General features: G+C 43.6%; 1 protein-coding gene across 1 annotated transcript; it reads right to left on the bottom strand.

Moving 5' to 3' along the window:
* Window positions 1-9,884: 9,884 nt before the first annotated feature.
* Window positions 9,885-19,041, bottom strand: acadl (acyl-CoA dehydrogenase long chain). Its single transcript, XM_029741708.1, has 11 exons — window positions 18,884-19,041; window positions 17,789-17,965; window positions 17,358-17,495; window positions 13,422-13,586; window positions 13,029-13,095; window positions 12,669-12,833; window positions 12,152-12,253; window positions 11,788-11,901; window positions 11,352-11,479; window positions 11,006-11,092; window positions 9,885-10,913 (listed from the first exon to the last, which is right to left on the bottom strand). The coding sequence occupies exons 1-11, from the start codon at window positions 18,967-18,969 to the stop codon at window positions 10,820-10,822; spliced, it is 1,323 nt and encodes a 440-aa protein (XP_029597568.1). The 5' UTR covers window positions 18,970-19,041; the 3' UTR covers window positions 9,885-10,819.
* Between the last annotated feature and the right edge of the window lie 7,803 nt (window positions 19,042-26,844).

Genomic DNA, 26,844 nt, shown 5'->3' with positions numbered 1-26,844 from the left:
AGTACATCGTCCTATAGGGCCCAGTAGGACATACAGTACATAGTCCTATAGACCCCAGTAGGACATACAGTACATCGTCCTATAGACCCCAGTAGGACATACAGTGCATCGTCCTATAGACTCCAGTAGGACATACAGTACATAGTCCTATAGACTCCAGTAGGACATACAGTACATCGTCCTATAGGCCCCAGTAGGACATACAGTACATCGTCCTATAGGGCCCAGTAGGACATACAGTACATAGTCCTATAGGGCCCAGTAGGACATACAGTACATAGTCCTATAGACCCCAGTAGGACATACAGTACATAGTCCTATAGACCCCAGTAGGACATACAGTACATAGTCCTATAGACCCCAGTAGGACATACAGTACATCGTCCTATAGGGCCCAGTAGGACATACAGTACATCGTCCTATAGGGCCCAGTAGGACATACAGTACATAGTCCTATAGGGCCCAGTAGGACATACAGTACATCGTCCTATAGACCCCAGTAGGACATACAGTACATAGTCCTATAGACCCCAGTAGGACATACAGCACATCGTCCTATAGGGCCCAGTAGGACATACAGTACATCGTCCTATAGACCCCAGTAGGACATACAGTACATCGTCCTATAGGGCCCAGTAGGACATACAGTACATTGTCCTATAGACCCCAGTAGGACATACAGTACATAGTCCTATAGACCCCAGTAGGACATACAGTACATCGTCCTATAGGGCCCAGTAGGACATACAGTACATTGTCCTATAGACCCCAGTAGGACATACAGTACATTGTCCTATAGACCCCAGTAGGACATACAGCACATCGTCCTATAGACCCCAGTAGGACATACAGTACATCGTCCTATAGACCCCAGTAGGACATACAGTACATTGTCCTATAGACCCCAGTAGGACATACAGTACATAGTCCTATAGACCCCAGTAGGACATACAGCACATCGTCCTATAGACCCCAGTAGGACATACAGTACATCGTCCTATAGGGCCCAGTAGGACATACAGTACATTGTCCTATAGACCCCAGTAGGACATACAGTACATCGTCCTATAGACTCCAGTAGGACATACAGTACATCGTCCTATAGGGCCCAGTAGGACATACAGTACATCGTCCTATAGACCCCAGTAGGACATACAGTACATCGTCCTATAGGGCCCAGTAGGACATACAGTACATCGTCCTATAGGGCCCAGTAGGACATACAGTACATCGTCCTATAGGGCCCAGTAGGACATACAGTACATAGTCCTATAGGGCCCAGTAGGACATACAGTACATAGTCCTATAGACCCCAGTAGGACATACAGTACATCGTCCTATAGACTCCAGTAGGACATACAGTACATAGTCCTATAGACCCCAGTAGGACATACAGTGCATCGTCCTATAGACTCCAGTAGGACATACAGTACATAGTCCTATAGGGCCCAGTAGGACATACAGTACATCGTCCTATAGACCCCAGTAGGACATACAGTACATCGTCCTATAGGGCCCAGTAGGACATACAGTACATCGTCCTATAGGGCCCAGTAGGACATACAGTACATCGTCCTATAGGGCCCAGTAGGACATACAGTACATCGTCCTATAGACCCCAGTAGGACATACAGTACATCGTCCTATAGGGCCCAGTAGGACATACAGTACATAGTCCTATAGGGCCCAGTAGGACATACAGTACATCGTCCTATACACCCCAGTAGAACATACAGTACATCGTCCTATAGGGCCCAGTAGGACATACAGTACATAGTCCTATAGACCCCAGTAGGACATACAGTACATCGTCCTATAGACCCCAGTAGGACATACAGTGCATCGTCCTATAGACCCCAGTAGGACATACAGTACATCGTCCTATAGACCCCAGTAGGTCATACAGTACATCGTCCTATAGGGCCCAGTAGGACATACAGTACATAGTCCTATAGACCCCAGTAGGTCATACAGTACATCGTCCTATAGGGCCCAGTAGGACATACAGTACATCGTCCTATAGGGCCCAGTAGGACATACAGTACATAGTCCTATAGGGCCCAGCAGGACATACAGTACATAGTCCTATAGGGCCCAGTAGGACATACAGTACATCGTCCTATAGACCCCAGTAGGGCATACAGTACATAGTCCTATAGACCCCAGTAGGACATACAGTACATAGTCCTATAGACCCCAGTAGGACATACAGTACATCGTCCTATAGACCCCAGTAGGACATACAGTACATCGTCCTATAGGGCCCAGTAGGACATACAGTACATAGTCCTATAGACCCCAGTAGGACATACAGTACATCGTTCTATAGGGCCCAGTAGGACATACAGTGCATCGTCCTATAGACCCCAGTAGGACATACAGTACATCGTCCTATAGGGCCCAGTAGGACATACAGTACATAGTCCTATAGACCCCAGTAGGACATACAGTACATCGTCCTATAGGGCCCAGTAGGACATACAGTACATCGTTCTATAGGGCCCAGTAGGACATACAGTACATCGTCCTATAGACTCCAGTAGGACATACAGTACATCGTCCTATAGGGCCCAGTAGGACATACAGTACATCGTCCTATAGACCCCAGTAGGACATACAGTACATCGTCCTATAGACTCCAGTAGGACATACAGTACATAGTCCTATAGGGCCCAGTAGGACATACAGTACATAGTCCTATAGGGCCCAGTAGGACATACAGTACATCGTCCTATAGGGCCCAGTAGGACATACAGTACATCGTCCTATAGACCCCAGTAGGACATACAGTACATCGTTCTATAGACCCCAGTAGGACATACAGTACATCGTCCTATAGACCCCAGTAGGACATACAGTACATCGTCCTATAGACCCCAGTAGGACATACAGTACATCGTTCTATAGGGCCCAGTAGGACATACAGTACATCGTCCTATAGACCCCAGTAGGACATACAGTACATAGTCCTATAGGGCCTACACAACCCTGTAACACAATTGTAAACAAGACTAGTGTTTCTGCATTTGAGAGATGTTTTCATAAACAGGTGGTACATGCATGTGGTTGTACAAGACCTATATGACATTGGTAACGGGTAATATGACATTGGTAACGGGTAATATGACATTGGTAACGGGTATTATGACATTGGTAACGGGTAATATGACATTGGTAACGGGTAATATGACATTGGTAATGGGTAATATGACTTTGGTAACGGGTATTATGACATTGGTAACGGGTAATATGACATTGGTAATGGGTAATATGACATTGGTAACGGGTAATATGACATTGGTAACGGGTAATATGACTTTGGTAACGGGTAATATGACATTGGTAACGGGTAATATGACATTGGTAACGGGTAATATGACATTGGTAACGGGTAATATGACATTGGTGGGTGTCCTAGTGGGTGTTCTAGTGGGTGTCCTAGTGTGTGTCCTAGTGGGTGTCCTAGTGTGTTCTAGTGGGTGTCCTAGTGTGTTCTAGTGGGTGTCCTAGTGTGTGTTCTAGTGTGTGTCCTAGTGTGTGTCCTAGTGTGTGTCCTAGTGTTTGTCCTCTGTGATATAAGAAGGGGACAGCTCTGTGATGCACTGTGACATGGGCTGACAGGAGTGATTGGGCAGAGTGGCTTCTAGGGAGGGGAGAGTCTTGGTCACCCACAGCCAGGGTCTTAGCCCTGACTCTATCTGCGGTCTAACTGGCTTCCTATTCCCTATACCCCTCAAACTCAACTCTGGACTCTCTCTCTCTGTGTGTGTGTGTGTGTGTGTGTGTGTGTGTGTGTGTGTGTGTGTGTGTGTGTGTGTGTGTGTGTGTGTGTGTGTGTGTCCGTCCTAGCTGGAGGTCAGTAGACCGGCTGGTCTGTTAGACATGTGAGAATTAGCTTAGACTCCACAGACAGCTCAGACACCTTGAGACTTAATCACACATTAAACCACCCCACAGCCACCTCTCATTAGACGCCTGTAGAGAGGCCATGTTCACACACATACAGTGAGGGAAAAACTATTTGATCCCCTGCTGATTTTGTACGTTTGCCCACTGACAAGGAAATGATCATTCTATAATTTTAATGGTAGGTTTATTTGAACAGTGAGAGACAGAATAACAACAAAAAAATCCAGAAAAACGCATGTCAAAAATGTTATAAATTGATTTGCATTTTAATGAGGGAAATAAGTATTTGACCCCTCTGCAAAATATGACTTAGTACTTGGTGGAAAAACCCTTGTTGGCAATCACAGAGGTCAGACGTTTCTTGTAGTTGGCCACCAGGTTTGCACACATCTCAGGAGGGATTTTGTTCCACTCCTCTTTGCAGATCTTCTCCAAGTCATTAAGGGGGGGTAATGTCACGTCCTGACCAGTATAGGGGTTATTTGTTATTTTAGTTTGGTCAGGACGTGGCAGAGGGTATTTGTTTTATATGGTTTGGGGGTTATGTGTATGTAGAGGGGTATTGTATTTATGTGTTCCGGGGTTTTTGGTATATGTTCTGGTGTTGGTGTTCTAGGTTTTTCTAGTTTGTGTATTTCTTTGTTGGCCTGGTGTGGCTCTTAATCAGGAACAGCTGTACATCGTTGTTCCTGATTGAGAGTCATATTTAGGGAGCTAGTTTTCACCTGTCTGATGGTGGGTAGTTGTTTTTGCATTGCTTATAGTCTAGCCTGCAAAACTGTTTACTATCGTGTTTTCCCGTGTTCACGTTTATAATAAATATAATGATGAGCACGCATCCCGCTGCGCCTTGGTCTAATCACTACGACAGACGTTACAAGAGAACTAGTTTCCCCTGCACTCTGGCACTGCAAGCCACTATTCCCAATCTGCATGACAAAAGCTAAACGCACACTTTAGGATGAAATTAGCGTCAAGTCTGTTTGCAAACTCCTACAGTACAAATAGACCTATGAATGGTTTTTCAATCCAAACAAAACTTCTACTGCTGGAAAAGGAAGTCTCCCGAGCCAAGTGTGTATCCATTTCCCACGTGGCACTCGAGACAGACTCAGTTTCCCAGGCTTGCAACAGCAAAGTGTGGAGAAGATTGAAACTGAACCGCCGTTGGGGCTCCTCAGGGCTCAGTCAGAGTACCGCTCAAGGTTGTGATTAAGGTCATTTCAATTACCGTTGCTGTGATTACAGTTACCCCAATCTAGGCTGATAGAATAATGTCCATACAGGAGAGATGGGGGACCCGGATACACACGTCCAGTGTGTACTCACTAATGTACTTTGTCAAACCCCATTTTGCTTGGACTGAGCACCCGCTAATCTCTAGATTGAGGAGGAGGAGGACATTGAGGAGGAGTGTTACTAGCGTAGGGGGTCAAAGGTAGCCTGGTTAACAGACTGAAGGATAGTTTAACCAGGAAAGGTCCAAGCTGTTTCTGGGTCTCAAACCCAAACCATATTGTGTATTACTGATAAATGTTTATTTTATGATTTATCCCCCTTTGTTTCATCTATACTGTACTGTAACATCTACAGTATTCGCACAGTAACATTCACAGCGTTTTAATTTGGTTCCCATAACACATCCATGTTTTCCAGAGGTATTGATCAGTAGGCAGGCCTATACCGTATGTATCATAATATCCTACTATACAATACAGAATGTTTTATGTGGACATTAAATCCCCACAGACCCTATATTATACACAGGAATGTTCTCACATCCAGACATGGGAACTCAAACGTCCCTGTACTCCATCAAGATGTAAAGACCAGGCGTTTAGATCAGAGAACGCATAGCAGCACTATAGCACTTCAATCAGACTCCAGTCAGGCCAGAGTAATGGAAACAGAGACCGAATGAGATCAGTATCTACTGTAAAGTGTCAGGACATCAAACTGAGGTATAGAGGTGTTCATCTATTAGCTGTACTGGCTGCAGACACTGGCCTGTTACGGGGGATTCACAAAGAGCACAGAATCACAATGTAATAATGTGGAATTGGTTCAATATTGGAAATATAATCATGTCCAATGCTGCTATTTGATTCACATAACATTATATGAACTAAGGGCTCTAGGCACTGCCCAGTATTTAGAGGGAAAATAGGTGTGTTTTTTAATAAATACGTTTTGAATATGTCCTGTAAACTAGCTATACTGTATGTTGTAGATGTACTTATTACATCAATACTCTTAGAAGACTAGCTGCTGTCTAGGGTTGGCACCTGGCAATGCAGAAGTATTTGTCTGGGTGTGCTTTTTCAGAAGCTCTCACATCTGAGAGTTTTTCAGATGCTTGATATTGTCTATTGCTGTGAAACTTCAAAATGTAAAAATGACCACACCTCTTTCATTGTTAACAATTGCAATGCATATTGACGGGGTTTGTGGGGCATTGGTTTCGACTGCAGTGCTGAATGCTGTAAGTAGGACTACACTGCAGGTCTCCTGTATATTCCGGTGTGGCTCCTAGACTCCATTCAAATCAGATCTAGAACACTGCTCCTGCCCATACGTCATGAAGAGTGAATAAACAATAAACAACGAATAACAAAGATACCACCAATAGTCCTATATTGCCATACAAAACCGTAGGCCTAGTTTAAATGTGGGATTAGGCAGAGAGTAGGCTATAGCAGGCTGGGGCGGTTACTGCAGTTATCCGCCAGAGCAGCCCCCGCACCGTTTCAGCACCATGCATGGTGGACCTGAACAATGGGCACAGCCCGCAGCCCCGGAGCGCTCACACGTTGACCAACAAAAATACTAACGGCCTTTTTATTACGAATTTTTACGAGACAAATAAACACTTAAAGGTGTGAGGTAAAAAAAAAAGTAAATAAAACGAGATGGTAGCAAAAAAGCAGACGAATGGACATGCCGACTAAGCCTTTCTCTCGTAAGGGTGAGGCTGATGTGCAAACCTTGTTCATTCTCAAAGGTAAAATACAGTAGTATTCTTACCAAGTTAACAAACAAGGTTGTCATTTTTAACTAGGATATAGCACAAACAGTTTAACACATGCCTTTCCTAAATGCGCAACAACTCGGATTAGAAGCCACCTTCAATGCTTTCAGTGATTCCGAGAACATCAAACTTTTTTATCTAAACTAAATCAAGTGTGTTGAAAGTGCAATTCATTTAAATGTAATTAAAACATAATTAACCATGCTTTGCCTTTAAATTGAATAAATTCAATATCGCATTTCCCTTACCTGTTCGTGGCAAATGAACCGTATAAATAAATCCCTTGTGCACTGTGCCTTGAGCCCTAGTGACAATGCAAAGAGATGTCGGACTCTCTGACCCTTCCCACTGCGTTCAAATGCCGTAATTACATCAGTAGTGGCGCATTCATTTGTATGCAATCAACGGTTGCAGGTTCTCGCTCTCACACACACGCACGCATGCGCAGCCACGCACACACACACACACACACACACACACACACACACACACACACACACACACACACACACACACAGGTGGGGAGCTACATTTAAGAGGATGGATGGGCTTCTGTGAGTAGCTGCATTGCTCTGCTTACAGGGAGGGGTGCGGCATTGGTTGAGGAGTGAGAGAGATGTGGAGGGGAGAGAGGAGATGGGGGTGGGGAGGAGAGAGGATATCGGGAGAAAGAGCGAGGGAAAGAGGGGAACTGGATTCATCAAGAGAGCAGCTGCTCCTGTCTTCCCCCTTGGGATCCCAGCCACACCATGTCTGGTGCCCGTGCCAAGACTGGCACTGTTGGATTTGGGGGAATGTGGGGGTTGGAGCAGATTGACTCTCCCTCTCCTTAAACAGATAACATGTGTACCCATGCCAGCTGGCCACAGGCATATTCCCCCTGACAGCAGCATACTAGAACAACTGAAACACCAGCTTGATCATGTAAAAACAACACAAGACATCCAACTCAACCTAAATCAAGCTATGTATGTTAGCCAACAGTATATAGGTTTCCTTGCAGTGTCAGAGCTGTAGCTTGCTGCTTTGTTTCCTTGCAGTCTCAGAGCTGTAGCTTGCTGCTTTGTTCCCTTGCAGTGTCAGAGCTGTAGCTTGCTGCTTTGTTCTCTTGCAGTGTCAGAGCAGTAGCTTGCTGCTTTGTTCCCTTGCAGTCTCAGAGCAGTAGCTTGCTGCTTTGTTCCCTTGCAGTCTCAGAGCAGTAGCTTGCTGCTTTGTTCCCTTGCAGTGTCAGAGCAGTAGCTTGCTGCTTTGGTCCCTTGCAGTGTCAGAGCTGTAGCTTGCTGCTTTGTTTCCTTGCAGTGTCAGAGCAGTAGCTTGCTGCTTTGGTCCCTTGCAGTGTCAGAGCAGTAGCTTGCTGCTTTGTTCCCTTGCAGTGTCAGAGCTGTAGCTTGCTGCTTTGTTTCCTTGCAGTGTCAGAGCAGTAGCTTGCTGCTTTGTTCCCTTGCAGTGTCAGAGGAGTAGCTTGCTGCTTTGTTTCCTTGCAGTGTCAGAGCAGTAGCTTGCTGCTTTGTTCCCTTGCAGTGTCAGAGGAGTAGCTTGCTGCTTTGTTCCCTTGCAGTGTCAGAGGAGTAGCTTGCTGCTTTGGTCCCTTGCAGTGTCAGAGCAGTAGCTTGCTACTTTGTTTCCTTGCAGTGTCAGAGCAGTAGCTTGCTGTGTTGTCTGTTGGTGAGACTAGCCTACATGCTACATCCATATATATATATATATATATATATATATATATATATATATATATATATATATGTATATATATATGTGCTACAGTAGGCTAGTCGGTGCATTGACCTGCTTGCTAATGCTAGGATCCTGTTACCAGCTGTGCATCCCAAATGAAACCCTATAGAGCTCTGGTCAAAAATAGTGCACTACTTCATAGGGCTCTGGTCAAAAGTAGTGCACTACTTCATAGGACTCCATTCAAAAGTAGTGCACTACGTATAGAGAATAGGGTGCCAGTTGGGATGCTTACACAGTACATGTATGTGTTTCAGTTTGGGACTGGGTCAATGGGAGCCAGAAATGACACCTACCTTTATGTTGAGCCAAAGCATTTTACAACAGAAGTGTTCAGAGAGGCAGCTGGACTTAATACCACACCTGGGTAAATAGGTTCAGCCAAGAACAACGTTGTAGATTTCAGATAGAAATGCATTATGTAGAACAGAGTGATGTGTAGAATAAGGAAGCACTTCAGCTCTATTCATTACATTTCTCTCTAATTCAGCAACATTTGACTACTGAATGTGGCCCCTGCCCAACGGTGTTTCATGAATTGGACAAGCTTTGAAGCCACAGACAGAATATGATACAAAACAGTTGGTTAATATTAAAAGCACCTTAGATGCGTTATAACAGTGTGTGGATTTACTTTTTGTTCTACATCCTCTCTCTCTAACACAGCACCTGGGACAGGAGCTTTTAATGGCTGTGCCCATACCACTCCACTAAGCTTTAATATTGAAGGTAACAGGATGATTATCACAACCATACGGATAGGAATTAATAAAAATAAAAGGAATAGAACCAAAGCTAATGAAAATGCTCCTAGTAGACAGACATCCTATTGATATGGAATGAAACCCAGGTTTAATCGGTTCACAAGACTTACTGCCATCTTGTGGTTAAAATAATCCATAGCAGGAGACAGCACTGCGCAGAAGACTATAAACCTTAGTAGTTGAGGCTGCCGTTCTCGTCTTCCAGAGCTGTCACGAGGGCATCAATCTCAGGCTCACACATCTTCTCACGTACCACAGACGCACACCCAAAAACCAGGCTTATAATGCATTATTCCTGTATGCCTTCATCCACTGCAATAGAACACCCCACGTCTTCATGAAACTGACAGAACACAATAGAACCCCCCACGTCTTCATGAAACTGACAGAACACAATAGAACCCCCCACGTCTTCATGAAACTGACAGAACACAATAGAACCAAATAAATTGTTAGAGGGATCACCAAAATTGTATAACTTTAATAAACAAGCAATATCATTACATTACAATCAAAATTAAAAAGGTGGCGTTTAAAATGTTCAACCATACAGCAATGTTCTAATTACCAGCTTGTTGTGGTGTTAAGTCAGCCCCCCGCACCTCTCCGATTCAGAGGGGTTGGGTTAGATGCGGAAGACACATTTCAGCTGAATGCATTCAGTTGTACAACTGACTAGGTCTCCCCCCTTTCCCTTTTAATGCTGACCATCAATAGTTATCAGGAGAAGAACGCAACGGCACTTCAGGTTAGGAGCTACGAACAAATGGATGGATAAAATACTGTTCATTCAAACTAAAACATTCTAACGTACATGACTATACCATTTAGTTTTCTACCCCCATAAACACAGCAGGACAGACAGTTGGACACAAACACAAAGGTGGTATTACAAAAATACACAATTTAACTGTGCATTTATTTGATCAATGTTTCAAACTTCTTAGATTTCAAGTGTGAAAGGAAGGACGGATTCAAGAACATATTGTTGACTTTGTAGAAGCCCAAAAGGATAAACAATTCCACATCTAGAGTGTTAAAACCACATATTCCCAGCAATATTAGCAAATAAATGGGAAAACCTGAATATCTATTATTTCACTCCATGCTTATTCAAAGAGGAGTGAATGCTAAGTTCCACTTAAGCAAAATGTTTATCTCAGTCCTGCACTGAAGTCTATGGGAGACTAAGTGAAAATTTGACTTAAGTGAAAGTTCAGATTCACCCCAGAAATACCACTGGCCAACCTTCAGTGAACATCACTTCAAAAGGCACGGACAACCAGCTCAGTAGCTAACCCAGTCAAAACTGCTGTTGGTGTTAAGAGACTTATGTTAACCACTTCCCAGCTCTCCTCCATGGTGATGTCACTGGGACGTCCCCTCACTTCTGGCTGACGATACTGCGGGCGATCAGCTCCTTCATGATCTCATTGGTGCCTCCATAGATGGGCTGGATACGGGAATCCACAAACGCCCTGATGGGGAGAGAGAGGATTTTCATATGCACTGACAGCATAGAACTAAATAGAAAAACGTGTTATATTTCCATGGCACAGACGTCACTCACTTGGCGATGGGGTACTCCCACATGTAGCCCCAGCCTCCGTGGAGCTGCAGACACCGGGTGGCCACAGAGTTCTGGAGGTCAGACGCCCTGATAAACAACAAAAAAGTCAAGTCAGACGATACAGAAGGTGTCTCAATTCTCTACCCTTCTCCCTGAAGTGTGCACTTCATCACTTCATCATGGGTTTAAAAGCATTGTCTGGAAAGACATCTCCAGCATTACTCTTATATCAATCCACTCCCTTTAAATCCATAAGTGCACTTTACACGTCAAACATACTGACAGTTCTGGACTGGAGTACCATAAAGCTGGTGAAATTAGGTTTAGTATCTGGTAGTGTTCTCACCAGTACTTGGCCATAGAGGCTGTTTGAGAGTCCAGGCGTTTCTCTGCGTGGAGCTGGAGACAGTTGTCTAAAAAGGATCGGCCCACACAGATCTCAGTCTTCAGCTCTGCCAGCTTGTGCTGCACAGTCTGCACCATGAGACAGGGGGATGGAGTTAGTGGATCACTTCAATATACTACAACTTTATTCATCCATCTGATCAAACACAAATGTGTCCTATGGAGCTAGTTTGAGGTTAAGTGCCTTGCTCAAGGGCACAACGGTAGGAGAGACGGGGTCTGACACCAACAGCCCTCTAGTTGCTAGTTCAGTCCCCACTTTGATTCAGCTTCTCTAACCTAGGTTACCTACCACCCGAATAGAGCTAGTGTTCACTACACTGAAAACATACCTGTTACTACAGCAGAAATACATGTCAAAGATAATGCTATCCAACCTGAAGGTGAGCGATGGTCTTGCCGAAAGCCTTCCTCTGAGTCACATAGTTCCTGGTCTCCTCAAACATGAACTCACTGCTGGCAATGGCCATGTCTGCAATCAGTAGGCGCTCCTGCAAGAACAAGAGGAAAGAAGGTGAAGAGCATTAATAATGACGTGGTTTGTAGCTACTAGATATAGCCATACCTTTGTGACAATCGAGTACATAGGAATAGGTTAGGGGTCAATTCCCTTCTACTCAGTCATTGCTTTTTAAATAAATACAATTGGTATTGCAATTTCAGTTTACTTCCTAAATTGAAATGTAACTGACCCCAACCCTGGTATATCATGCAAGTGTAATTCATCTCTGAAAGGTGTACCTGTGGCAGCTCGTTCATCAGGTAGTAGAAGCCCTTGTTGGCCTGTCCCAGCAGGGCAGAAGCAGGGAGACGCACGTCCTCAAAGAACAGCTCAGCCGTGTCCTGTGGGGACAGAGAGACAACAGTTAATATATATAGAAGGTAATGGCTGTTCTAGAAAATGGGCTGACATGACCGTGACCCCTTCTGGTCATCTGAATCCACTTCTCAAGGGACATCAATGTCAAACCGACTGTTTGAAGCAACGAGGGGTCTTTTCATTTCACCAGACCTGGATTCAATAGTGTTTGTTTTCTTTCAAATACTTTAGCGGCCTTCAATTAAGCTTGAACTACGCAATGGAATCAAAGGAATAGTAAAACAAAAACATACCCATCCATCTGGGTCTACATGCAGGCTCAATCAAACTCAAAGGATTTGAAAAGGAAATCAAAAGTATTTGAACCCAGCCAGGTGGTCAAAATGGCCCCTTAACAAGAGGGGGTTAAAAACTAGCAATTGAGAATTCTGACTGTACCTGTGCCATCAGGCCAATCTTCTCCAGCTTCTTGCCCGCCTGGAAGCCTGGCATTCCTTTCTCCACCAGGAAGAGGCTGATCCCGTGGGCCGCTGTTTTTGCCTCGCGGTTCGTTACGGTCACCACGATCACCATGTCGGCCATACAGCCGTTGGTGATGAACACCTGTGGGTCAATGGACAGAAGTCAATGACATGGGTCATATTCAGTTGGGAGAAAACATTTTGAAATGGAGAGGCACTACTCGAATTTGTCAAACAAGAATACAGATTTTTGTTCTTCAATGCAAAACGTTTTGCTACAGCGTGCCCTACTGAACACAACCCGAGTCTGGTTAAACCACATCCACCCTGAAAGCACCTTGTTGCCGTTGAGGATCCAGTCATCGCCGTCCTTCTTAGCATACGTCCTGACACCTTGGAGGTCACTGGGTAGAAAGGAGAGAAGAGGATCTTTAGGATGGACTGCTATTGGCTAGACAGAGGTAGAAGTTGGAGAAGACAATGAAAATAGAAAACAAGCAGAATGACCCCCACATTGACCTTACCATTGTCAAATTGTCATGCTGAAAGTATAGCCTATTAAATTAACAATTTTCACACCATCGTGCCGACCCAAACCGTATTGTGCCTGCTTGGATATTTTCTTTTCACATCGTCCTTTCCAGTAGGGGTCCAGCAACTAAAGATGCCTAAACAGACCAATGCAGTACAGCTCGGGTCAGCTTGGCCCAGTCGTGTTAAAAGTCCTCACCTGCCAGCTCCTGGCTCCGTCATGGCGATAGCCCCGATGCAGGTCCCAGCAGCCATCTGGGGTATGAAGCGATCGATCTGTTCCTTGGAGCCATAGTTACTGATGTAGGGCATGCAGATCTCAGAGTGGAGGGCAAAGCCTGGGCCAGAGCAGTTAGAGTACATCCTTGAAGAGTAAGAGAGACAGGGTGAGGAGAGGGGTCTGCTGGGTGGGACTGGGTGGGAGGGGGGGTGACTGTGTGTGTGTCGAGGGGGAGTGTTGACTGTGAGTGTGTGTATGAGTTGGTGGGAGGGAGGTAGTGTTCAAATCAAAATTTGTCACCTTACAGTGAAATGCTTACCTACATGCCCTTAACCAACAATGCTTTAAGAAGAAAAAAGAAAAAAAGTGTTCAGTAAAAAATTGAAAATAAAAGTAACAAATAATTAAATAGCAGCATTAAAATAACAATAGCGAGGCTATATACAGGGGGTACCGGTACAGAGTCAATGTGGAGGCTATATACAGGGGGTACCGGTACACTGTCAATGTGCGGGGGTACAGGTTGGTCAAGGTAATTGAGGTAATATGTACATGTAGGTAGAGTTAAAGTGACTAGCAGCAGCGTAAAAGAAGGTTCTGGGTAGCCCTTTGATTAAATGTTCAGGAGTCTTACAGCTTTGGGGTAGAAGCTGTTAAGAAGCCTTTTGGATCTAGACTTGGTGCTCCAGTACCGCTTGCCGTGCGGTAGCAGAGAGAAGAGTCCATGACTAGGGTGGCTGGAATCTGACAATTGTTAGGGCTTTCCTCTGACACCGCCTGGTATAGAGGTCCTGGATGGCAGGAAGCTTGGCCTCAGTGATGTACTGGGCCGTACGCACTACACTCTGTAGCGCCTTGCGGTCAGAGGCCAAGCAGTTGCCATACCAGGCAATGATGCAACCAGTCAGGATGCTTTCGATGGTGCAGCTGTAGAACCTTTTGAGGATCTGAGGACCCAATGACAAAACCTTTTCAGTCTCCTGAGGGGCAATAGGCTTTATCGTGCCCTCTTCACGACTGTCTTAGTGTGTTTGGACCATGTCAGGTCTCTGACCTCCTCCCTATAAGCTGTCTCGTTGTTGGTGATCAGGCCTACCACTGTCATCGGCAAACTTGATGGCGTTGGAGTCGTGCCTGGCCGTGCAGTCATGAGTGAACAGGGAGTACAGGAGTGGACTGAGCACGCACCACTGAGGGGCCCCTGTGTTGAGGATCACCATGGCGGATGTGTTGTTACCTATCCTTACCACTTGGGGGCGACCCGTCAGGAAGTCCAGGATCCAGTTGCAGAGGGAGGTGTTTACTCCCAGGATCCTTAGCTTAGTGATGAGCTTTGAGGGCACTATGGTGTTGAACGCTGAGCTGTAGTCAATGAATAGCATTCTCACATAGGTGTTCCTTTTGTCCAGGTGGGAAAGGGCAGTGTTGAGGGCAATAGAGATTGCGTCATCTGTGGATCTGTTGGGGAGGGGTGCAAATTGGAGTGGGTCTAGGGTTTCTGGGATAATGGTGTTGATGTGAGCCATGACCAGCCTTTCAAAGCACTTCATGGCTACAGACGTGAGTGCTACGAGTCGGTAGTCATTTAGGCAGGTTACCTTAGTGTTCTTGGGCACAGGGACTATGGTGGTCTGCTTGAAACATGTTGGTATTACAGACTCAGTCAGGGACAGGTTGAAAATGTCAGTGAAGAAACTTGCCAGTTGGTCAGCACATGCTCGGAGTACACGTCCTGGTAATGTTGACCTGTTTAAAGGTCTTACTCACATTGGCTACGGAGAGCATGATCACACAGTCATCCGGAACAGTTGATGCTCTTATGCATGCTTCAGTGTTATTTGCCTTGAAGCGAGCAGAAGTAATTCAGCTCGTCTGGTAGGCTCGTGTCACTGGGTAGCTCGCGGCTGTGCTTCCCTTTGTAGTCTAGTAGTTTGCAAGCCCTGTCACATCCGATGAGCTCTACCCTTTAGCTCAGTGTGGATGTTGCCTGTAATCCATGGCTTCTGGTATGTACGTACGGTCCCTGTGGGGACGAAGTCATTGATGCACTTATTGATGAAGCCAGTGACTGATGTGGTGTACTCCTCGATGCCATCAAAAGAATCCCGGAACGTATTCCAGTCTGTGCTAACAAAACAGTCCTGTAGCTTAGCATCTGCTTCATCTGACCACTTTCTTATTGACTGAGTCACTGGTTCTTCCTGCTTTAGTGTTTGCTTGTAAGCAGGAATCAAGAGGATATATTTATAGTCAGATTTGCCAAAAGGAGGGCGAGGGAGAGCTTTGTACGCATCTCGGTGTGTGGCGTAAAGGTGGTCTAGAGTTTTTCCCCCCCCTCTGGTTGCACATTTAACATGCTGGTAGAAATTAGGTAAAATGGATTTGAGTTTCCCTGCATTAAAGTCCTCAGCCACTAAGAGCGCTGCCTCTGGATAAGCGTTTTCCTGTTTGCTTATGGCTGTATATAGCTCATTGTGACAACAGCAAATTTTTGACATATACCAGGTTTAGTATCACGATACATAATACCAAAACATGTGACTGGGTGGGTGTGTGTGTGTGTGTGAGTGAGTGGGTGGGTGGGTATTGTTCCCTTCGGACTTTCCCTGCAGTACAACAAAGCTTGTTGACAGAATAACATTGATGTTATCAGTAGCCATCTTAGTTAAGTCAATTGTGTCGTGATGTGACTTTCAGTAACGTGATGACTTTTGTTTATCGAATCAACTATGTTTAATTGTTACCAGATTATTTGGGGCACCACGGAATACGTTTTTTTTTATATGAGTTAACATCTCCCGAAATTTAACTCAAGATGATAAATATATATGATATATCAATAAGTAATTTATTTATTACCTCATATCAGTCTCATTCTGAACGTCGCAGACTTCTTGAATCTGCAAAAACCCCAACCTTTTCTGATTATTCAGTTCTACACAAATTGATTTAATGATTTATTTACTAACTAACACAGAATTCACATACACGAGACAATTACATGAGACAAAAGTCCCTAGTGGACTGACAACTAATGACGGCTTATTACACAGAGGGAGACGGGGGTGGGGGAAAATAGAGAGATAGGTCGTAAGGGACATTTGTCGTACATTTGTTAACTACGCTCACAGTAACCATATACCTTGCACACAAGCCCCTGCCCGTTTGGGTAAGAAACGCAAAAGATCTTTAGATGCACCAAAGGTTGTCTGAGATGGGATTTCTTCCTTCCCACCTCGTGTCTTTAGTCAAAGTTCTAGGACCACCTTGACATGCCCAGCTGCAGACTGGCAATGTTAAGGTCTAGTCTTTCTCTTCTTCACCTCATGTGGAGATTCAAAGTTCTGGCCATTTTCAGCCATGTAGCCACAGCTACACATTTTCTGGTCTTAATGAGTTTCAACAATTTGTAACGTTTAGCTCATGCTTCACGTCTTCTGGTCTGAATATGTTCATTCTTAGCAAGTCCTTTTAAGCACTCTGGTCAGGAGTGGGTGTTAGTTGTGGTGGCAAAAATCTTCTGGGGGGGAGATTTCCCACCATCCTAATTTATGACAGTGTTAAGGTGTCAAAACCATCTCAACCCCCCCCTTCTCTTCTGTGGGTTATTGGGGTCTGGTCATGTTGTCAGCCATTTGCCAAGCTGATCTGAGGCCTTGGATCCTCAACCAGGAGAGACATGAAAGTTGTTTGAAATATATCACAACTGTTACATTCTGATATACGCCCATGGTCATAGCAATAGGGCTTGTGGAATTACTAGCCAATCAACCAACTCCTACACATAGGACACCAGGGCCTGTATTCATATAGCATCTCAGAGTACGAGTGCTGATCTAGGATCAGTTTAGATAATAATGAAAATTATTATATGGACAGTGGGGAGCTGATCCCTGATCAGGACAAGATACTCACTGCTCCTCCCACATCACAGCTGCAGACAGCAGATCACCTCCGATTCCACCGTGCTCCTCTGGAGTGAGGATGCCCAACAGACCCTGCTCCCCAGCCTTCTGCCACAGCTCCCTGCTCACCATACCTGCCTTCTCCCACCTGGAGAGGGGAGGGAAGACAGAGACCATACCTTAAGTCAGCATAGAGTCATCACAATACACATCATGAAAACCATTCAGTTCACTAAAGAAAAAAAAAGCTTGATCACCAGGGCCTGTTTATTAGGTCACACAATAGCAAAACCATTTCAAAACATTCTGCAATGGAAAACGAGTGTTCAACTGGTTCCTCCCTCTTTCAGTCAGTTTCCTACCGTTTGGTACTTAATGAACAGGACCCTGGTGGGGAACACTAGGCACATGCAGAGATGGTTACAGACAGTCAATACATACTCCTTGTGGTAGGGCACCACCTCCTCTGTCCAGAAACGTCGGACACTCTCCCTAAACATGTCATGGTCCTCGTTGAAGATCCTGCGGGTGCCGATGTCCATCAGAGTCTTGGCGCTGGACGTCTCTGGCCGATTGGACGGGGGAGCTTTCCCTTCCTGGGGCTGGCTATGCTGCATTCTGGGAAATGGAGGCACGGGCACTTACAAATAAACTACATGTTGGTCTAAGGGCATAACAAGGCTGTCGTAAGGCTTAACGTGTCCTACAAAGTCCACATTTAATCTTCTAGGTGTGGTACTGAAACACTTCTGTGTTTGCTAAAAAAAGTTATAAACTGACTTATTCTGAGATCAGTGTAGTTAGTAGTGGATTGAGTCATGGAATGAGACTAGCCCCCATGGTGGGCTGAGTAATCTAGAATGACATTCCTAATGTATTTAGGTTAATGCGACCAAACCTAGGAGCAAACAAAACAACCAGTCAATCAACCAGGATAGTCAGGTTCATGAATAACTTAGCGAGTATGCAGTGATGTATCTCCAAATTAAATCACATTATCTGGTGTAAAAACCTGTAGCTAGCAGTGTTTGATATCTGACTTACAAACTCAAACCCACTAGTTACCTCATATTTGAAGGAACACGTTAGGTAGGCTTTTTTATTGTGTTATTGACTGTACGTTTGTTTATCCCCCGTGTGTAACTCTGTTGTTTTTGTCGCACTGCTTTGCTTTATCTTGGCCAGGTCGCAGTTGTAAATGAGAAATAGTTCTCAACTGGCCTACCTGGTTAAATAATGGTGAAATAAATAAATAAATAAATAAATAATACAAAAAGGTCATTTCTGGGGAAAGTGTGCCAAAGGTGACTGTGTCCCAGTTTAGCATTAGCAGGTCAACAGACAATGTTGAACACTATAAGTAGCTATATTTTGCTTCCGGACTAAATATATGACAAGGCTGTCCAACAAAAACATTTATGTTTAAAACAACGAACTTTATTTCCTGCTCAATGACAGTAAATGAACGTTTATGATTAGCATATCTACGCACACCGTTTCCGCCGTAAAATTAGCATGTAAAACTACGACACGCACCTGGCATTTGCAGAAGAAAGTACTTGTCCACCTCGACATACATTTTTCACACCAGAATAACACGTTTTGACAGATTTTGACAACATTTTCCTCTGTACCGCCTTAAGCAACAGACACAACAAAAGTGAATGCGTTTCTTCTTCAGTATTTCAAGGGTAGGCTACGGTCTCACCTGTTGAATTTGCTGCCCTCTACTGGGCGGAGGTAAGGCCTGCTGAATGAACATATTACATCAGTTTTACACATTCCAAACATAATGGATGATATACAGTGCATTCGGAAAGTATTCAAACCCCTTCACTTTTTCCACATTTTGTTACATTACATCCTTATTCTAAAAAGGATTAAATAATTATTGTTTCCTATCAATCTACACACAATACCCCATAATGACAAAAAGAAAACAGGTTTTTAGAAATGCTTGCAAATGTATTAAAAATGTAAAATCAGAAATACCTTATTTATATAAGTATTCAGACCCTTTGCTATGAGACTCAAAATTGAGCTCAGGTGCATCCTGTTTCCATTGATCATCATTGAGATGTTTCTACAACTTCATTGGAATCCACCTGTGGTAAATTCAATTGATTGGACATGATTTGGAAAGGCACACACCTGTCTATATAAGGTCCCACAGTTGACAGTGCATGTCTGTGCAAAACCAAACCATGAGGTCGAAAGAATTGTCCGTAGAGCACCGAGACAGGATTGTGTTGAGGCACAGATCTGGGGAAGGGTACCAAAACATTTCTGCAGCACTGAAGGTCCCCAAGAACACAGTGGCCATCGTCATTATTAAATGGAAGAAGTTTGGAACCACCAAGACTCTTCATAGAGCTGTCCACCCAGCCAAACTGAGCAATCGGGGGAGAAGAGCCTTGGTCAGGGAGGTGACCAAGAACCTGATGGTCACTCTGACAGAGCTCCAGAGTTCCTTTGTGGAAATGGGAGAACCTTCCAGAAGGACAACCATCTCTGCAGCACTCCACCAATCAGGCCTTTATGGTAGTGGCCAGATGGAAGCCACTCCTCAGTAAAACGTACATGACAGCCTCCTTGGAGTTTGACAAAAGGCACCTAAAGGACTCTCATACCATGACAAACAAGATTCTTTACACTGATGAAACCAAGACTGAACTCTTTGGCCTAAATACCAAGCATCACATCTGGAGCAAACTTGGCACCATCCCTACGGTGAAGCATGGAGGTGGCAGCATCATGCTGTTGGAGGTTTTTCAGCGTCAGGGACTGGGAGACTATTCAGGATTGAGGAAAAGATGAACAGACCAAAGTACAGAGAGATCCTTGATGATAACCTGCTCCAGAGCACTCAGGACCTCAGACTGGGGCAAAGGTTCACCGTCCAACTGGACAATAACCCTAAGTACACAGCAAGACAATGCAGAAGTGGCTTCTGGACAAGTCTCTGAATGTTCTTGAGTGGCCCAGTCAGAACCCGATCAAACATCCCTGGAGAGACCTGAAAATAGCTGTGCAGCGATGTTCCCCATCCAACCTGACCGAGCTTGATAGGATCTGCAGAGAAGAATGGGAGAAACTCTCCAAATACAGGTGTGCCAAGCTTGTAGCGTCATACCCAAGAGGACTCGAGGCTATAATCGCTGCCAAAGGTGCTTTAACAAAGTACTGAGTAAAGGGTCTGAATACTTACGTAAATGTGATAATTTCTAAAAAAGTTTTTGCTTTGTCATTATGGAGTATTGTGTGGTGATTGAGGGGAAAAACAATTTAATAAATTCTAGAATAACGGAACGTAACTAAATGTGGAAAAGTAAAGGGGTCTGAATACTTTCCAGATGCACTGTATACTAGGGTAATATGGGATTTGGGCTTCAATAATAATCCAGTGAGATTTTTAACAAAACATTTAAATCTGTTGTTTTATTCAAAAGGCAATATGTTTTGTGGTATATTGGCTTTTCACAGTAGAAGTCAAATCGTATTCATCACATGCGCTGAATACAACAGGTGTAGACCTTACCATGAAATGCCTACTTACAAGTCCTTAACCAACAGTGCAGTTCAAGTAAAATAAGAGTTAAGAAAATATTTACTAAATAAACGAAAGTATATATAAAAAAAAAAGTAACACAATAAAATAACAATAATGAGGCTATATACAGGGGGTACCGGTACCGAGTCAATGTGTGGGGATACATGTTATTGAGGTAATATGTATGTATGTAGTGGTAAAGTGACTATGAATAGATAATAAACAGCGAGTAGCAGCATCATAAAAAGGGGGGGGGTCAATGTAAATAGTCCGGGTAGCCATTTGATGAACTGTTTAGCAGTCTTATGGCTTGGAGGTAGAAACTGTTAAGGAGCCTTTTACCGCTTGCCGTGTGGTAGCAGAGAGTCAGTCTATGACTAAGGTGGCTCATACTTCATACTCCAGGTAATCCAGAGATTGTGAACTATCTTTTTGAATTGGTCATTTCATTCAACAGCAAGTATGTACCAAAATAGAATATGTTTTACAGTGAGTTTTAGAGTGGGCTAACGTACATCTTCTGCAGTACAAAAATGCTTTATGATATAGCCACTCTTGATATATTACTTGATGACACTTCAATACCCATACATGGATAAATGTCACAGCTCATATGCTAAGTGGGATCCTTGAGATGACCCTAGAGTTTGATGTCCCAAGGAACCCACTTAGCATAGACCGACATGGATGTTGCATTGGTTTCATCCAGGTTTGTTTGACAGGGATTGACTGCAAACGTATTCACTCATTCCATCCACAACATAAGACTTCTGGTCGTATTATCTCATAAATGAACTAACTTATCTTCATTGGACCCAATGCATCATTGATAGGTATTCTGACAATGGATCAAGTTTCTGAAAATGTGTCAAACAGTTGATGGAAAAAAAGTGACTTTGTAATGTCTTATTCAGTCTTCTTCTTTGATCCCACTAACTTACTGTTGCAACATGTTACTGTAGAGATTCAGCTGTGTCTTCTTTCAGTCAACAGGTGAGGTGAGTTGTTCACATTACCTAAATACCTAAATATAGATTTAGTATATATATATATATATACCAGTCAAAAGTTTGGACACACCTACTCATTCCAGGCTTTCTCTTTATTTGTACTACTTTCTACATTGTAGAATAAAAGTGAAGACATCAAAACTGTGAAATAACACATATGGAATCATGTAGCAACCAAAAAAGTGTTTAACAAATTAAAACATATTTGAGATTCTTCAAAGTAGCCACCCTTTGCCTTGATGACAGCTTTGCACACTCTTGGCATTCTTTCAACCAGCTTTCCCTGGAATGCTTTTCCAATAGTCGTGAAGGAGTTCCCACATATGCTGAGCACTTGTTGGCTGCTTTTCCTTTACTCTGCGATCAAACTCATCCCAAACCATCTCAATTGGGTTGAGGTTGGGTGATTGTGGAGGCCTGGTCATCTCATGCAGCATCTCCTTCTTGGTCAGATAGCCCTTACACAGCCTGGAGGTGTGTTGGGTCATTGTCCTGTTGAAAAACAAATGATAGTCCCACTAAGCGTAAACCAGATGGGATGGCGTATCGCTGCAGAATGCTGTGGTAGCCATGCTGGTTAAGTGTGCCTTGAATTCTAAATAAATCACAGTGTCACCAGCAAAGCACCCCCACACAATCACACCACCTCCTCCATGCTTCATGGTGGGAACCACACATGCGGAGGTCATCTGTTCACCTACTCTGCGTCTCACAAACACACAGGGGTTGGAACCAAAAATCTCAGATTTGGACTCATCAGACCAAAGGACAGATTTCCACCGGTCTAATGTCCATTGCCCATGTTTCTTGGCCCAAGAAAGACGCTACTTTTCATTGGTGTCCTTTAGTAGTGGTTTCTTTGCAGCAATTCGACCATGAAGGCCTGATTCACACAGTCTCTGAACAGTTGATGTTGAGATGTGTCTGTTACTTGAACTCTGTGAAGCATTTATTTGGGCTGCAATTTCTGAGGCTGGTAACTCTAATGAACTTATCCTCTGCAGCAGAGGTAACTCTGGGTCTTCCTTTCCTGTGGTGGTCCTCATGAGAGCCAGTTTCATCATAGCGCTTGATAGTTTTTGCCACTGCACTTCAAGAAATTTTCCGGATTGACTGACCTTCATGTCTTACAGTAATGATGGAGTGTCGTTTAGCTTTGCTTATTTCAGCTGTTCTTGCCATAATATGGACTTGATCTTTTACCAAATAGGGATATCTTCTGTATACCAACCCTACCTTGTCACAACACAACTGATTAGCTCAAACTCATTTAAAAGGAAAGAAATTCCACAAATTAACAAGGCACACCTGTTCATTTAAATGCATTCCAGGTGACTACCTCATGAAGCTGGTTGAGAGAATGCCGAGAGTGTGCAAAGCTGTCATCAATTCAAAGAGTGGCTACTTTGAAGAATCTCAAATATAAAATATATTTTGATTTGTTTAACACTTTTTTGCTTACTACATGATTCCATATGTGTTATTTCATAGTTTTGATGTCTTCACTTTTATTCTACAACATAGAAAATAGTAAAAAATTAAGAAAAACCCTGGAATGACTGGTATTGTAAATGTGATGAGTTTTCAGCTTATTTCAGAGATAAGATAACCAACATTAGGCTGGGTATCAGTCTCAAAATACCTGATGAGAAGTTATGATATTTGCCCTAGCCTACCATGCAAAGGCTCTATGGATGTATTTTCCCTGGTTGACACAGACATGCGCAGGAAAGCTTTATCACAACTTAAGCCTTCTACCTGCCTTCTCGATCCTATTCCCACCTTCTTCAAACAGTTTTTAATTGCGCATCTGAAGAAGTGAAAGCTATTGTTAATCACTCCATGTTCACAGCCTCTTTCCCCACCGCACTAAAAACTGCTATGGTGAAACCCCTTCTGAAGAAAAGTCATCTAGATTCTTCAGCTCTTAGCCAACTGTATCATGTTTTGAAAAATTCCAATCTGGTTTTCGTGCCGCCACAGCACAATGACAGCTTTAGTTAAAGTGGTAAATGATCTTAGAGCCAACAAAAATGCCGAAAAGCTCTCTGTCCTTGTACTCTTAGCTTTAAGTGCTGCATTGAACACTATTGACCGTGATGTCCTTCTGGACAGACTGGAGAGGTGGGTTGGCCTCTCCAGTCCAGTTCTAAATTGGTTTAGGGCCCATTTAACCAGTCGAGAGTTTGTCACCCTTAACTCAGGAGAAAATACATATCACATGTGGCGTTCCATAAGGATCCATTTTGGGTCTGGTACTGTTCAGTTTATATATGTTATCCCTTGGCAGCGTTAAATACTTGGATGGCTCACAACTTCCTCCAGCTAAATCAAGACAAGACTGAGGTACTTATTGTTGGAGCCATAGCACAGAGATTCACGGGCAATAAAGATAAAACACCAGGTAAAAAACCTAGGTGTTGTTTGAGATTCTGAACTAAATTTCAAATCACACATTAGGAATGTGACCAAAACAGCTTTTTACCACCTGAGGAACATTCCCAAGGTGCGACCATTTCTCTGAAACAGAGGCTCATCCATGCTTTTATTAAAAGCAGGCTTGACTACTGTAATGTCTGGTCTACCCAAGAAAGCCATTTGTCAACTGCAAAACATACAGAATGCTGCAGCACAGGTACTGACCAAGACCAGACGGATAGCACACATTACACCGGTTTTAAGGTCTCTGCACTGGCTGCCTGTGAGTTTTAGAATTCATTTAAACATTCTTCTATTGGTTTTTAAATCAATCCACGATTGTGCACCCCAATACATGTCAGACATGCTTTTAAGTTATGTACCCAGTAGGTCCCTCAGGTCCTCTAGCACTGGCCTTTTAACTATCCCAAAGCCTCAGACCAAGAGGCATGGAGGCAGTGTCATGACTTCCGCCAAAGTCGGTGCCTCTCCTTGTTCAGGCGACGTTCGGCGGTCGACGTCACCGGCTTTCTAGCCGCCATCGATCTACATTTCATTGTCCATTTGTTTTGTCTTGATTGTACACACCTGGTTTCAATTACATTATTATTTATTCCCTATTTAACCCTCTGGTTCCCACATGGTTTAGTGCGTGTTTGTTCGTTGTTAAGTGTTCAACATTTTCTGTGAGCTGGAGTATTTTCCCTGCGTGGAATTATTTTGTGGTTTATTCGAGTAAAGTACGTTTTTTTACTCAGTTCTGTGTCCTGCGCCTGATTTCGTTCTACCCGCTGCACACAGACACTTGACAGGCAGCCTTCAGTTATTATGCCCCCAGCCTTTGGAATAGCCTGCCAGAGAACCTGACGGGGGCTGAAACTGTGGACATATTTAAAAGAGATCTTAAAAAAACATTTTTAGCTTTGCTTTTCCATAGGGTGCTTTCTAGTTGTTCAGTTTGTGTCATTATTTTGGTTTTTATATCTTGTTTGTTGTGTAGTAAATATTTCGACATTAATTTCCATTGGTTTTTTTTTGTTTTCTTCTGTAAAGCACTTTAAGTTGCAATCCATGTCTGAAATGTGATATTTGATTAAGTGAAAGTTCAGATTCACCCCAGAAATACCACTGGCCAACCTTCAGTGAACATCACTTCAAAAGGCACGGACAACCAGCTCAGTAGCTAACCCAGTCAAAACTGCTGTTGGTGTTAAGAGACTTATGTTAACCACTTCCCAGCTCTCCTCCATGGTGATGTCACTGGGACGTCTCCCTCACTTCTGGCTGACGATACTGCGGGCGATCAGCTCCTTCATGATCTCATTGGTGCCTCCATAGATGGGCTGGACACGGGAATCCACAAACGCCCTGAGAGAGTGAGAGGATTTTCATATGCACTGACCGCATAGAAAAATTATAAATATATATACACACACACACTACCAGTCAAAAGTTTGGACACACCTACTTATTCAATGGTTTTTCATTATTTGTACAATTTTCTACATTGTAGCTTCATGAAGTAGTCACCTGGAATGCATTTCAATTAACAGGTGTGCCTTGTTAAAAGTTAATTTGTGGAATTTCTTTCCTTCTTCATGGTGAAAGGCTTCCTACAGCCACTGACTCCCACTGCAGGTAACACAGTTATTGAGCGCAGCCCTGCTCCAAACCAACTTGGTCATTTTTTACTGTTATAAAGATCACACATTTTATTTACCTTCCTTGCCATGTTGAATATCCTTTTGCAGAGTTCCATTGTGAGACATGCAAGGAGACCGGTACAGCAGGCATGAAGGACCGGCAAAGGAGTGGCTACTTGCCTGCCACCTTCAACAAACGTGTTCTCTTCATATGAAGAAATGAAGATTGCTGCGCCATGCATGTCAAAAATGCTTGATGTTACAATGCTTGATCAGAGGACCGAACATTATTCTAAAGCAAGACTAACAGACTCATTTTAATGCAAGACTGGTGGAGGCTATTTAATAATTTACTGCTCTTTTGTTATTTGTCAGACACGGAAAACCACTGCCGTCTTCTAAACTTCCATGGCTAGTTGCAGGTGGAACGTTGGAATTTAGAAAATGCTCTGTTATTAAAATAAATACATGTTTTGCTCCACTAAGTAGTACAACAATGCGTACGCCGCCATCTTGTCTATTTCAAATCTTCTCTCATTGAGCGAGACAGGTAGGTATCCACCCCAAAGTGCTGCATGTCATGAGCGTGTCTCAGAAATCAAGCGTTGCTCAGTGGCTGTAGAAGATTTGAAATAAGACAACATGTTGGATGTTGGTGGTGGGGATGTTGGATTACAATGTTGATCATTTTTTATGTAATAAACTGAGCATTTTCTCAATTCCAACTTTCCACCTGCAACTGGTCATGGAAGTGTAGAAGACGGTGGTGGTTTCCAAGTCGGGAATTTTGAAAAGTCCTTTACTTGGTGGTACAAATGCACTCCTTACCATTAACACTAGCTACTGCACGTATCAGCGGCTGTCCACCAGCTGGAA

This window comes from Salmo trutta, chromosome 39 (assembly GCF_901001165.1).
Source record: "Salmo trutta chromosome 39, fSalTru1.1, whole genome shotgun sequence".
NCBI classification, from domain to species: Eukaryota; Metazoa; Chordata; class Actinopteri; order Salmoniformes; family Salmonidae; genus Salmo; species Salmo trutta.
This window is presented reverse-complemented; position numbering and strand designations above follow the sequence as displayed.